Raw genomic sequence first — 13,292 nt, 5'->3', positions numbered from 1 at the left:
GTTTTGTTTGATTATTTATGTCTCACGGAGTCATTCACTTCCATTTATCCAAGTCTGATTTTTAGTGGATTATTTTTTTCAGTTAGCTTTTTAAAATCTCCTTTTGTCTTTGGCCATTTGTACTTTTAAAAAAGTTGTTTTGTTCACTAGATTTCCCCCCCCCCCCTGCCTCCATTTCTCCAATTCTCTTTTGTAAGGAGTTATTCTCGTTTTCTATTTTATCAGTTTTATTTTTCAAGGAGTTGTTTTTTTTCCATTTTGCCAAATCTGTTTTTTTTTTTAATTATAGCTTTTTATTGACAAAACATATGGATAGGTAGTTTTTCAACATTGACCCATGCAAAAACTTCTGTTCCAACTTTTCCCTTCCTTCCCTCCATTCTCTCTAGATGGCAGGTAGTCCCATACATGTTAAATGTGTTAAAGTATATGTTAAATACAATATATGTATACATATTTATATAGTTGTCTTGTTACACAAGAAAAATTGGATTTAGAAAGAAGGTAAGAAATAAACTGGGAGGAAAAACAAAAATGCAAGCGAACAATAACATAAAGAGTGTAAATGCTATGTTGTGGTCCACACTTATTTTCCAGTGTTCTTTCTCTGGGTGTAGCTGGTTCTGTTCATTACTGATCAATTGACAAATCTGTTTTTTTAAAAACTGTTTTTCTTGAGTACGTTTTTTTCCATATACCAAATGTATTTTTGAAAGATTTGTTTTTTTCAGTTAATTTCGGTGTTTCTTTTTCCAAACTCTCCTACAAAGCTCTCATTTCTTTTTTTTTCGTTTAGCTATCTTTTAAGACCCTTTTTTAATTCTTCCAAGAGAGCCTTGTGAGTTGGAGGTCAGTTCATATCCCACTTTGAGACTTCATTTGGAGGCATTTTGCCTTCATTGTCCTCAGTTTGAGTTCTGTTCTTCTATGTCTTCATAATAGCTATATATGGTCAGGGCCCTATTTGCTTTTTTGCTCAGTTTTAAAAGTTGAGATCTGTTTCTAAGACACAAGGGAGATTGTCCTGAGTTTTCTCTACAGGGTGACAAAGGCTTCATGCTACTAGGGCTACTGCTGTTGCAGGTTTTCTCCCTGCACTGAGTATGCCTGGTCAAGTGCCTCCTGTTAGGCTAGGGTTCAGGGGCACAGTATTTACCTTTTGTAGTTGCATAGCAGTTTCACAGATAGTCTACTTATTCATTGGTCTTCTGAACCAGGACAGAGTAGACAACGCTGCTGTATTTTGAATAAGAGCTTTCTACTGAAATCCCTGCACAGGGCCTCTCCACTATGGGCTTCCCCATACAGTGCCTGCGCTGGATTGAGTCCCCTCCCCACTTTTCCTCCTCCACTCTCTGATCAATTGAGATAGATCTTTCCTGAAGTCCTTCTAAGATATCTTCTGTTGGAAATTTGATACATATTTGTGGATTCTGTCACAAGAAAATATATTCAGAGGCTTGATCTAGTATTTATTCTGAGGGGATCCAGGAAGATCTCAGGCAAAGTACCATCTACTTTCCACAATCTTGGCTTCCCCCTTTCCCTCCCTTCTACTTATCATTTCTTATACAACTATTATATTCCTATACTATATCTTATTCAACCATTCCCCCATTTGATGGGCATCTACTCAATTTCTCATTCTTTGCCACAATATAAAAGAGTTGCTACAAACATTTTAGCACATGCGGATCCTTTTCCCTCTTTTATTATCTCTTTGGGATATAGACCCAGTTTTGAAATTGCTGGATCAAAAGATATGCACACTGGACAAGAGAGCAATTTATGGTCATATTTATGGTATTTGGTCATAGTTCCAAATTGCTTTCCAGTCTGGCTGAATTATTTTTTACTAATAGTACATTTTCCTGTGTCTTCTTCAACATTTACCATTATATTTACTTGTTATCTTAGACAATCTGAGAGGTATAAAGTAGTACCTCAGAGTTGTTTTAATTTGCATTTCTCTAATCAGTAGTGATTTAGAACATTTTTTTCATATGCAAATGCATATGACTTTGATTTCTTCATCTGAAAATTGTCTGTGTGTCAATTGGGGAATTATTTGTATTCTTATAAATTTAACTCCGTTCTTTATATATTTTAGAAATGAGGCTTTTTTTTTTTTCAGAAAAACTAGCTACAGTTATTTCCCCAAGCTTTCTGCTTGCCGTCTAATATTGGCTGCATTGGTTTTATTTGTGCAAAAACTTTTTTAATTTGATGTAATCAAAATTATCCATTTGGCATTTCATAATGTTCTCTAGTTTGTTTTTTTTTTTTTTTTTGGCCATAAATTCTTCCCTTCTGCACAGATCTGACAGGTATACTATAACTTGCTCTATTAATATGCTTACAGTATCACTTTTATGTGTAAATCATGAATCCACATTATGATATTTTTAATAATATTAACATAACACTTACATAGCATTTCAAAGTTTGTAAAGTATATGCCATATTGTTTATAGTATAATCTCTGGATGTTCATATATACCGCATGTAATTTTTGTAAGAATCACAAGATCTGTCTGATCTGCTTCAGATGATAATGATTTCCCCCCTCCCTAAAATTTCCTGAATTTTATAGGCACTATAAAAAAGTAAACCAATATTTAGCTGCTTAAAAGGCATGTACCACAATTGGAAAGCATAGAATCATTCTAATATCTTACTGTGAAGAGGATCTTTCAAAATAGAGTCACTGTGCTTTCTGAAGATGATACTGAAGAAAGATACTGGAAGCATGTTGGAGAAGATACCTAAAAGAGGGTCCTTATTGGTGATTGGTCTCTAAGATATCCAATGAAGAATTTCTCTCTCTAAAATATAGATGGACATGGAAAAATTATAAGGAATAAAATAATATTATCGCAGCATCCAAACCAAAAGGATTAAGCTAAGGTGGAAACTTCTCTTTGTTACCTTACCTCTTTGTTTTTGAGAACCAAATGCTTACTAGGGTCATGTCCTAGGGAAAACACGTTGCAAAAAATAGGGTGAGGGGAAGTAAAGTGAGATGGAAGACTTTTCCAATACTGGTTCTGCTATTCAAGAACTCTACCTCTGTACTTTAATTTTGAGTCTGCTTTAATAAATATATTATAATTTATCAAAGTTGAAAAAGATTAAAGTTTCATTAGAATGGGGCCTGAGTTATAAGAGGTTGATGAATGATAATTTTAGTTATTCATGTCCCCAGAAAAAGATCTGAGAAAACCTGAATTTGGTAACAACTGGTATTTCATGCATTGACCAGGAGTGAGGTGGTATAGTTGAAGTTTTAAGAGATTCCTATGAGTTTATACCAGAAACCATACTTTAAGGATTTTAACACTTTCATCTCTGGTACTTCTGCTTTGCAATAATGTGAGTCTGATTATTTAATGCTCCTCCTGATCCACTTTTTCTAGAAGGTTCCAACCATACTTCACTTCACCTTACCAATCACTTTATCACTGAATATGGCACCTTCTTCCCTTTCAGTTTTTGAGTCAGGATCAGTCAATTCTGCCATTTTTTCCTAGAAGATAGAGTTAATATAAATTTGTGACTACAATGGAATTTTACTACATGGTAAGATACAATAAATATGAAGAACATAGAGAAGCATGGGAAGATGTATATGAATTAATGCAAAGGGAAAAAACAAGAATCAGCAAATTTTTGCAAATATAAATGCTTTTGTGTGTGTGTGTGTGTGTGTGTGTGTGTGTGTGTGTGTGTGCTGAGGCAATTGGGATTAATGACTTGTCTAGAGTCTCACAGCTTGAAAATATTAAGTGTTTGAGGCCTTATTTAAATTCAGGTTCTTTTGATTTCAGAGCCAGTGCTCTATCCACTGTGCCATATAGCTGCCCCTGCAAGTATAAATGGAAAGAACAACAGTAACAAAAAAATGAAAATGATTGTTGTAAAATTAAAATGTTCAAACTTGTTCTTAAATAAGAAATATAAGAATAAAAACCTTTTTTGCTCTTTTTGTAAATGTGGGAGCATATAGGTTTGGAATAATGCATGTAATATTAGATTTGGCTGATCTGTTGTTTAGTTTCGTTAAGCAATTTTTTTCTTTTGTTAACTTTTTGTAATAAAATATGGCCTTCTAGGAAGGAGAAGGTTATGTTGAGAAATTAAAATTATATAAAAATGAAATATTCTTAAATAAAAAAATAATAAAATAGTTGGAAACTTGCTTTTTTAATAGCAAGACAAGGACTTAGTTGATCTGGGTTTATTATGACATGCATAATAATCCAAGAAAATTGTCTTGGAATTTTGGAAAATTTCTTTTCATTGAAATCCAGGATTTTGTTGATATTTTATCTAAAGGATCTAAATAATCTTTTTATTGTTAACTCTTATTTATTAATATGTAGGCATTTCAGTGTGTCATTTTAGGTAAATAAGCCATTTGGGATAGTTATAAGATGTTGTCACCTTATACCAAACACTAAATGCTTGTATGTCATGGATTACAAATGAAATGCTGTTTGCGATTAACTTATATGCATAATATTCAGGTTGTTATTAAAGGTGACTTATGAAATTAGTGAATTGTCAAAGCACTTTGTCAGAGAGATTTAGATGGTTTATGTTAAGTTAGCTGATGTGACAATGAATATGTATTCCTTTTTCAGCTTATTAATTGATATTACAAAAGGTATTCAAAATGTAATTATCACTGCTGTGATGTTCTAGAAATACCCAGTTATTGCTTTAAATTTTCTTATAGAATTTTGTTTTAATATTTGTATAACATATAATTTTACCTTCTTTTGTTAGAATTATCTATATAGTAACAGTAATATATGTCATTATTATTGATTAATAGACACAAGATATTAATACTAACATATTTTCTTAACTTATTTGAGAGATAAATAAACTATAGGTGTTATATTAAGAAAGCGACTATTCTACCCATAAATTATCTAAATATAGTATAACCTATAATTGGCATATTTTCTTCTATGATTTACCAGAGATTTATACCTGTGAAATCAGTCACTCCAGCTCCTGGCACATATAATGATCATCGAACAGCTCTTGCGACTTTGAAAAAATTACCAGCACAAAAAAACACCCCTTTTGGTCGAACTTCTGTTCGCTTCACACAGATTTCCAGTGTAGACACACCAGGTTAGTAATTGATTTAGTTTGATATAACTATGTATAATTTAAATGTTAACTCTGCAAGTTGGAATTTTTTAAAAATGTAGCAAAAATTATGGAAATTAATGTTGTTCTAAAGCTTTGTTCTTTTTGTTAAATTAACAGTATAACAGTAGTAATAGGTAGTATTTTTTAAAGTAGTTTTCAACTTGGCAAAACACTTCACAAATATTATATCATTTTGTCCTCCCAACAACTCCTTAAGGTAGGTGCTATTGTTATACCCAGTTGTCAAATGAAGGGTTACGTAACAAAATGGTATCTGAGGTCAGATTTGAACTCACTTCTTTATCACTGTAAGTCTAGCATTTTATCCCCTATGCCATCTACCTGCCTTAAATAGCTGAGTAAGAAAAGGGAACTCCTAAAAATTCAACAACTTAGTGTTTTCATATATATATTTGTCAAGGGTTTTGTTCATTTTCTTCAAATATCTTATTGTGATATAAGTGAAGGCAATTCTTCATCTTTTCTGAAGTGTCTGAGACCAGATTTGAACTCAGGTCTTCCTGACTTCAGGACTGCACCATCTAGCTGCCCCTAATTTGTACTTTCAAGTAAAGGTTTTGTAGTAGAAGTAAATTTGAGGTTGACATCTTTCATACACTTCTTTAAAATTTTTTTATTTGTAGCTTTTGTCTTTATATCATAGTCATTTTTAGAAAAGGATAAATAACTCTCTTCTCCCACTTTTTTCTTGAACTTTCCTTTGTGAGAAATAGACAAATAAGCAATTAAACTGCTAATGTATGATTCCATCTGACATTATATAAAACCATCTGCTCTAGAAGCTTTTTGACTCTACAAATATACACACATATTAATTGGATTTTGTTGTAGGTTAAAGCTGAATAGGCCAGTATGATACCTTAAGTTCAACAATGGAATAAGATGAAGTGCTTATAGAAGATACTTCAATTAACAAAAGGATGTATATGTAGCCCTAGTAAGGAAAGGATATTTAACAAAGATTGACTTTCCCACAATGATTTATCTGAGCAAAGCTTCCCTTCCTTTGTGTTGCACATTATGGTCTTCCAGTCAAATATCTGAGAGCAGCTGAAGTTTTCCCTGGATTTTTTGTACATAGTTGATCAGATAGTGATATCAATGATCTGCCAGGGGTCCTCAAACTTTTTAAATAGGGGGCCAGTTCACTGTCCCTCAGACTTTTGGAGGGCTGGACTATGGTAAAAACAAAAAACTTAGTTTTGTTGGCCTTTAAATAAAGAAACTTCATAGCCCTGGGTGAAGGGGATAAACGTTCTCAGCTGCTGCATCTGGCCCATGGGCCGTAGTTTGAGGACCCCTGGAAACCTTAGTCTGGTGATCCAGTTTTATCCCAAAGATTTTCAATGTCTTTTAATTAAAAATTAATATAATCTGCAGAGAACAAGGTCTTAGGATATTGCTTTTACTTATATCAATCCTGGATAGCAATTAAAAAAAATTTAAATAGCTTTTTATTTTCAAAATAGATGCAAAAATAGTTTTCAACATTCACCCTTGCAAAACCTTTTGATCTACATATTTCTTCTTCCCTTTTTCTCCCTTCCTAGACAGCAAGTAATCCAATATAAGTTAAACATGTGCAATTCTTCTAAACATATTACCACATTTATCATGCTATATAAGAAAAAAGAGGAAAAGAGGGGAAAAAATGAGAAAAAAGAAACAAGCAAGCAAGTAACAGCAAAAAGGTGAAAACACTATGTTGCAATCCACATTTAGTCTCCATGGTCATCTTTCTGGATGCAGATGACTCTATCACAAGTCTATTGGAATTGGAATCACCTCAATCTTGAAAAGAACCAAATCTGTTAACAGTTGATCATCACATAAATCTTATTGTTGCTGTGTACAATTTTCTCTTGTTTCCACTCACTTCACTTAGCATCAGTTCATTTTCTCCAGATCTTTCTGAAATAATCCTGCTGATCAGATCTTATAGAACAATAATATTCCATCACATTCATATACAATAACTTATTCAGCCATTCTTCAACTGATGGGCATTCACTCAAGTTTCCAGTTCCTTGACACTACAAAAAAGACTGCTAGAAACATTTTTGTACATGTGTGTACTTTTCCCTTTTTTATGATCTCTTTGGGATTCAGACCCAGTTGTAAGACTGCTAGATCAAAGAGTATGCACAGTTCAATAGCCCTTTGGACATAGTTCCAAATTGCTCTCTATAGTGGTTAGATCAGCTCACAATTCCACCAACAATGTATTAGTGTCCCAGTTTTCCCATATCCCTTCCAACATTTATCATTATCTTTTCCTGTCATCTTTGTCAATCAAGTAATATCTCAGAGTTGTCTTAATTTTCATTTCTGTAATCATTACTGATTTAGAACAGTTTTTCATATGACTAGAAATGGTTTTCATTTCTTCATATGAAAACTTTGTCATATCCTTTGACCATTTATCAATTGGAGAATGTCTTGAATTCTTGTAAATTTGAGTCAATTCTCTATATATTTTAGAAATGAGACCTTTATCAAAGCCATTGAATGTAATTTTTTTTTTCCAATTATCTTCTTCCTTTCTAATTTTGGCTGCATTGCTTTTGCTTTATAAACCCTTTTTAATTTAATATAATCAAAATTATCCATTTTGCATTTCATAATGTTGTCTAGTTCTTCTTTGGCCATAAATTCTTCCCTTCATAGATCTGACAGGTAGACTATCCTTTGGCCTCCTAATTGGCTTATAGTATCACCCTTTATGTTTAAATAATAAATTCATTTTGACCTTATCTTGATATAGGGTTTTGATCAGTGCCTTGATGGCAAGTCTTTAACAGAACATTCTGGAATACCTTCTGTCACTAAAGTGACTATAGGGTTATAAGTGTAAAACCCTGAATTTGTAGGTGTAAGAAATGTGGCATAGGGAGAACTGGAAGAAGAAAAATTAATCAAGATTAACCAATAAAATATAAGACAGCAAGCAACGAAATTCCCCCGATGGAATAAATATGACAAAAGAAAGAATAGACCAAATCTTAGATCTCATTGGTATTTTCCATGTGGTGAATGATACCAATCTTTGCTGTTCACAGTCTCTGTGACTCACTAGTCTCTGATGTAAAGAATTAACCAGCAGAAGGAGTTGGAGATCGACAATGATTTCACAGCTGCAGCAAAGACAAGGATACCTGCTGGATAGTCACCAATCCTCAGCAGGATTATTAGTAATAAAGCAACTCAAATTTATTCCTCTTACATTTAGTCATCCCAGTTCTGCAGTTGGCATGAAAAGTTTCCCTGTGCTTTTATTCGTTAAATGATCCTTAATAGCCTTAGCACCCCTTCCTTACCTAGAAGTTCTTTAGGAATGGAAGGCAAGAGAAGTATGTTGAAATTTAGCCCTTTAGAAACCTCTTCTGAGGTATTTCCCTCTTTACATAGGGATTAGTTAGGTGCTATTGCCTCTTCACTGCTCCAAGAAAGCCAGCCCCTTCTTCCTGATACTCCCACTTGCTCCTCTAAGCCCTTCCCAGGGAGAACTTGTTCAGTGAACACTAGGTATTGTACTGATAGTAGTATGGGGGCCAATGAATCCCAGATTTGGCAAGCAGAGGGCTACCCTCCTCCTGCCTATTTCCAACCATGGAAAATGAGCAGAGGTATGGTCTGACTCAGGGGCTGTGGGGCAAGACTCTTCTACTTCTCCTCTCTGTTCTTCTGAGGCTTGTGCTGCCTCCAATGCTGAGGGCTGGCAAGGCCCCTCCATGCTGAAGACTGGGCATTGCTACCTCTTGTATTGGCTTTGCACATTGCTTGGCTGTTGATAAGTTCAGAAATGTTCTTCCATATGTGAGTGGTCATCTTCTCAAATGCCACAAATTTATCCAGCTGTTACTCAGCCTTGATATGAAGTATCTAGAAGCTCCTCTTGTCTTGAACACTCAGAGCAGGTTAATCTTGTCCAATTCAGTATCACATACCGATTTAGGGAAAGACATATATTTTCCTCTATGCCAGTATATGATGTGATTTATTCACCATTTGTAGGCAGTTCACATATTCAAGATTGAGGAGCTCGAACCGCATAGAAGCCCCTCACATATCTTTCCCTAGGAGTACTAGAGAGAAAAAAGAGTTGAATTTCACAATTGAGATTCTCTCTTTTAAAACTTTTCTAAGTCCCATCGTGAGGGTATACTTATCTATGTCCTCAATTCTAGAAGGATGTCTGAACTCCTAAGATCAAGATCAAGGACTTTTCCTCTCAAGAATCTTTCCAGTTCCTTATACCAAAGAATCAACACAAGGTCCAAATTGTACATTTTTTAATGGCTCTAAAAAGCTAATTAAAAAGTCCCCAGGTAGTAAGGTGAGCATAGTTTTTTAATTCTACTGAATATATAGTGGAGAAGAAATGTAAAAGAAAGATAAAATATAAGCACAGGTTTATACAAATTAAGCAAAGGATAGTTTATTGCAGCTTTCTTCACAGTATTGTCCTTTTTTTTTTTAAATTTTTATTTAATAATTACTTTATATTGACACTCGTTTCTGTTCCGATTTTTTTTTCCCTCCCTCCCTCCACCCCCTCCCCTAGATGGCAAGCAGTCCTTTATATGTTGGATATGTTGCAGTATATCCTAGATACAATATATGTTTGCAGAACCGAACAGTTCTCTTGTTGCATAGGGAGAATTGGATTCAGAAGGTATAAATAACCTGGGAAGAAAAACAAAAATGCAGATAGTTCACATTCGTTTCCCAGTGTTCTTTCTTTGGGTGTAGCTGCTTTTGTCCGTCATTTATCAATTGAAACTCAGGTCTCTTTGTCAAAGAAATCCACTTCCATCAAAATATGTCCTCATACAATATCGTTGTCGAAGTGTATAATGATCTCCTGGTTCTGCTCATTTCACTTAGCATCAGTTCATGTAAGTCTCGCCAGTCCTCTCTGTATTCATCCTGCTGGTCATTTCTTACAGAACAATAATATTCCATAACATTCATATACCACAATTTACCCAGCCATTCTCCAATTGATGGGCATCCATTCATTTTCCAGTTTCTAGCCACTACAAACAGGGCTGCTACAAACATTTTGGCACATACAGGTCCCTTTCCCTTCTTTAGTATTTCTTTGGGATATAAGCCCAATAGAAACACTGCTGGATCAAAGGGTATGCACAATTTGATAATTTTTTTGGGCATAATTCCAGATTGCTCTCCAGAATGGTTGGATTCGTTCACAACTCCACCAACAATGCATTAGTGTCCCAGTTTTCCCGCATCCCCTCCAACATTCATCATTATTTTTTCCTGTCATCTTGGCCAATCTGACAGGTGTGTAATGGTATCTCAGAGTTGTCTTAATTTGCATTTCTCTGATCAATAATGATTTGGAACACTCTTTCATATGAGTGGTAATAGTTTCAATTTCATCCTCTGAAAATTGTCTGTTCATATCCTTTGACCATTTATCAATTGGAGAATGGCTTGATTTCTTATAAATTTGAGTCAGTTCTCTATATATTTTGGAAATGAGGCCTTTATCAGAACCTTTAACTGTGAAAATGTTTTCCCAGTTTGTTGCTTCCCTTCTAATCTTGTTTGCATTAGTTTTATTTGTACAAAGGCTTTTTAATTTGATGTAATCGAAATTTTCTATTTTGTGATCAGTAATGGTCTCTAGTTCATCTTTGGTCACAAATTTCTTTCTCCTCCACAAGTCTGAGAGATAAACTATTCTATGTTCCTCTAATTTATTTATAATCTTGTTCTTTATGCCTAGGTCATAGACCCATTTTGATCTTATCTTGGTATATGGTGTTAAGTGTGGGTCCATGCCTAATTTCTGCCATACTAATTTCCAATTATCCCAGCAGTTTTTATCAAATAATGAATTCTTTTCCCAGAAGTTAGGGGCTTTGGGTTTGTCAAACACTAGATTGCTATAATTGACTATTCTGTCTTGTGAGCCTAGCCTTTTCCACTGATCCACTAATCTATTTCTTAGCCAATACCAAATGGTTTTGGTGACTGCTGCTTTATAATATAATTTTAGATCAGGTACAGCTAGGCCACCTTCATTTGATTTTTTTTTTCATTAATTCCCTTGAGATTCTCGACTTTTTATTGTTCCATATGAATTTTGTTGTTATTTTTTCTAGATCAATAAAATATTTTCTTGGAAGTCTGATTGGTATAGCACTAAATAAATAGATTAGTTTAGGGAGTATTGTCATCTTTATTATGTTCGCTCGGCCGATCCAAGAGCACTTAATATTTTTCCAATTATTTAAGTCTGACTTTATTTGTGTGGAGACTTTTTTATAATTTTGCTCATATAATTCCTGACTTTCCTTTGGTAGATAGATTCCCAGATATTTTATGGTATCAACAGTTATTCTGAATGGAATTTCTCTTTGTATCTCTTGCTGTTGGGTTTTGTTGGTGATGTAGTATTGTCCTTAAAGGCATACAATGTATTTCTGTTTCTTGTTGCTGAATGGCTATCAACATTTTATTCTTCAATTTCCTAGGAGTGATAGGGTTTTTAGTAAGGAATCCTCATTGACAAAAGCATCAACAGAACATCAGAAATACAGAGGCCACTTGCAGCTCATTTTCCTCTACATTGTCTCTGCCTCTTTAAGGAAGTGATCTTGTTCCAATCCTTCATTACTATTACCAGATGTAGGCCATGACTAATTAGACTACCCTTTTATTTTAAGTTATAGATTGAAACAAAAGAAAGCTCTTATAGAAGATCAAAGAGTTAACAAATTGATATTTACTTAGTCATAGTAGCAAAAAGGATACAAAGAATAATGTCAATAAGGACATTATCTCAGTGCTGCTAAGACCACCTCTTTTTTTGCCCATCAGTGTCTGTTGGTCACAGGGTCTGCTGGTCAAGCATCAGGAAGCAGTGTCAATGATCTGAGCCTTTGTCCCCTGAGCCTATCAGATTTTGAGGATGCTTTCAGTACCTTTTAAGAAAAAAACTAGTTTAATCACCAAAGGACAGGGCAATAGGATATTGCTCTAGCCACAGATATTTTTCTAGTTCTACAATTTCCTTCTTAAGGAGACTGTTTCTGATGGTGAAGATCTAATAAAATTTATGTATTTCTGTTAGGATCCTTTCTGGATGCCAGTTGAGTAGAGTTATTTATCTTAATGATGTTCTACCATGTTTTGAAATATGTTCCTAGAGGAGACAGAATGGGAAACCCCATCTTTAGATTTTTGTTTTTGTTGTTCAATTGCTTTTCAGTTGTTTCTGACTCTATGGAACCCCATTTGGAGTGTTCTTGAAAAAGATACTGAAGTGGTTTGTCATTTCCTTCTCCACATCATTTTACAGTTGAGGAACTGAGGCAAACAGGATTCAGTGACTTATTTAGCTACATACAACTAGTACATATTTGAGGCTGAATTTAAATTCAGAAAGATGAGTCTTTCTGATTTCAAGCTAGCACTCTAGTCACTGTGCCACTTAGCTATCACAGTTTGATAGCTATGCCATAATTCAGATCTCAAGATAAATCAGAATCACATAATTTCTTTCTTTCTTCTTCCTGTTTTCTTTTTCTTCTCTTTGTTTCTCTTCTTTTTCCTTTTCTTTTAAAGAGGGATAGGGATTTATATTAATGGCAGGAATGCTAACTTAAGCCAACTGCTTATAATCTTTCTACTCAGAAATATTTTGGTACCTCCTTGAGGTTTATCAAAAGATAATTAAATGGCAGAATGCTTGTTTTTATAGTCACTATTAAAGGTTGAAGGACCTATGAGAAGGAATTCATGTATATATCCCCAGACTCAGAACTGATTTAATGTGAGCTGTGAATAGGGTGATGTATATTTCCTGCCCTTTGAATTCAGGAAGTGGTAAAATAAAGGCGCTTCCTCTAAATCATCTGAAATGAGAGCTTGGAGATCCTTTATGGAGAGAATTGAGAAGAATATTTCACAACCAATTGCCTGAGGAACTTTTTTTACATATGATTTTTTAAATAGTAGAAAGTTAGAAAAAATGTGGTAGCTAGTTTCTGGGACAGTGGTCAAGGTTCTGAAGCAAAAAGAAATAGGGAAGCTCTTCCCTATTCAGAAGGTAACAATGAAGAAGACTGAGA

The 13,292-nt window shown here is 34.3% G+C and overlaps 1 protein-coding gene across 2 annotated transcripts in view; it reads left to right on the top strand.

Moving 5' to 3' along the window:
• The window catches only part of STPG2 (sperm tail PG-rich repeat containing 2), a 686,155-nt gene that overhangs the window by 113,976 nt on the left and 558,887 nt on the right, over nt 1–13,292 (top strand). For both annotated transcript variants that reach the window (XM_051967542.1, XM_051967543.1), the window contains exon 8: nt 4,989–5,145. In XM_051967542.1, the coding sequence (XP_051823502.1) occupies nt 4,989–5,145 (157 nt within the window). The remainder of the gene's footprint in view (nt 1–4,988; nt 5,146–13,292) is intronic.

Source organism: Antechinus flavipes, chromosome 6, assembly GCF_016432865.1.
Source record: "Antechinus flavipes isolate AdamAnt ecotype Samford, QLD, Australia chromosome 6, AdamAnt_v2, whole genome shotgun sequence".
NCBI lineage: Eukaryota > Metazoa > Chordata > Mammalia > Dasyuromorphia > Dasyuridae > Antechinus > Antechinus flavipes.
Note: the sequence above shows the minus strand (reverse complement) of the source record. Positions and strands in the feature narration are given on the sequence as shown.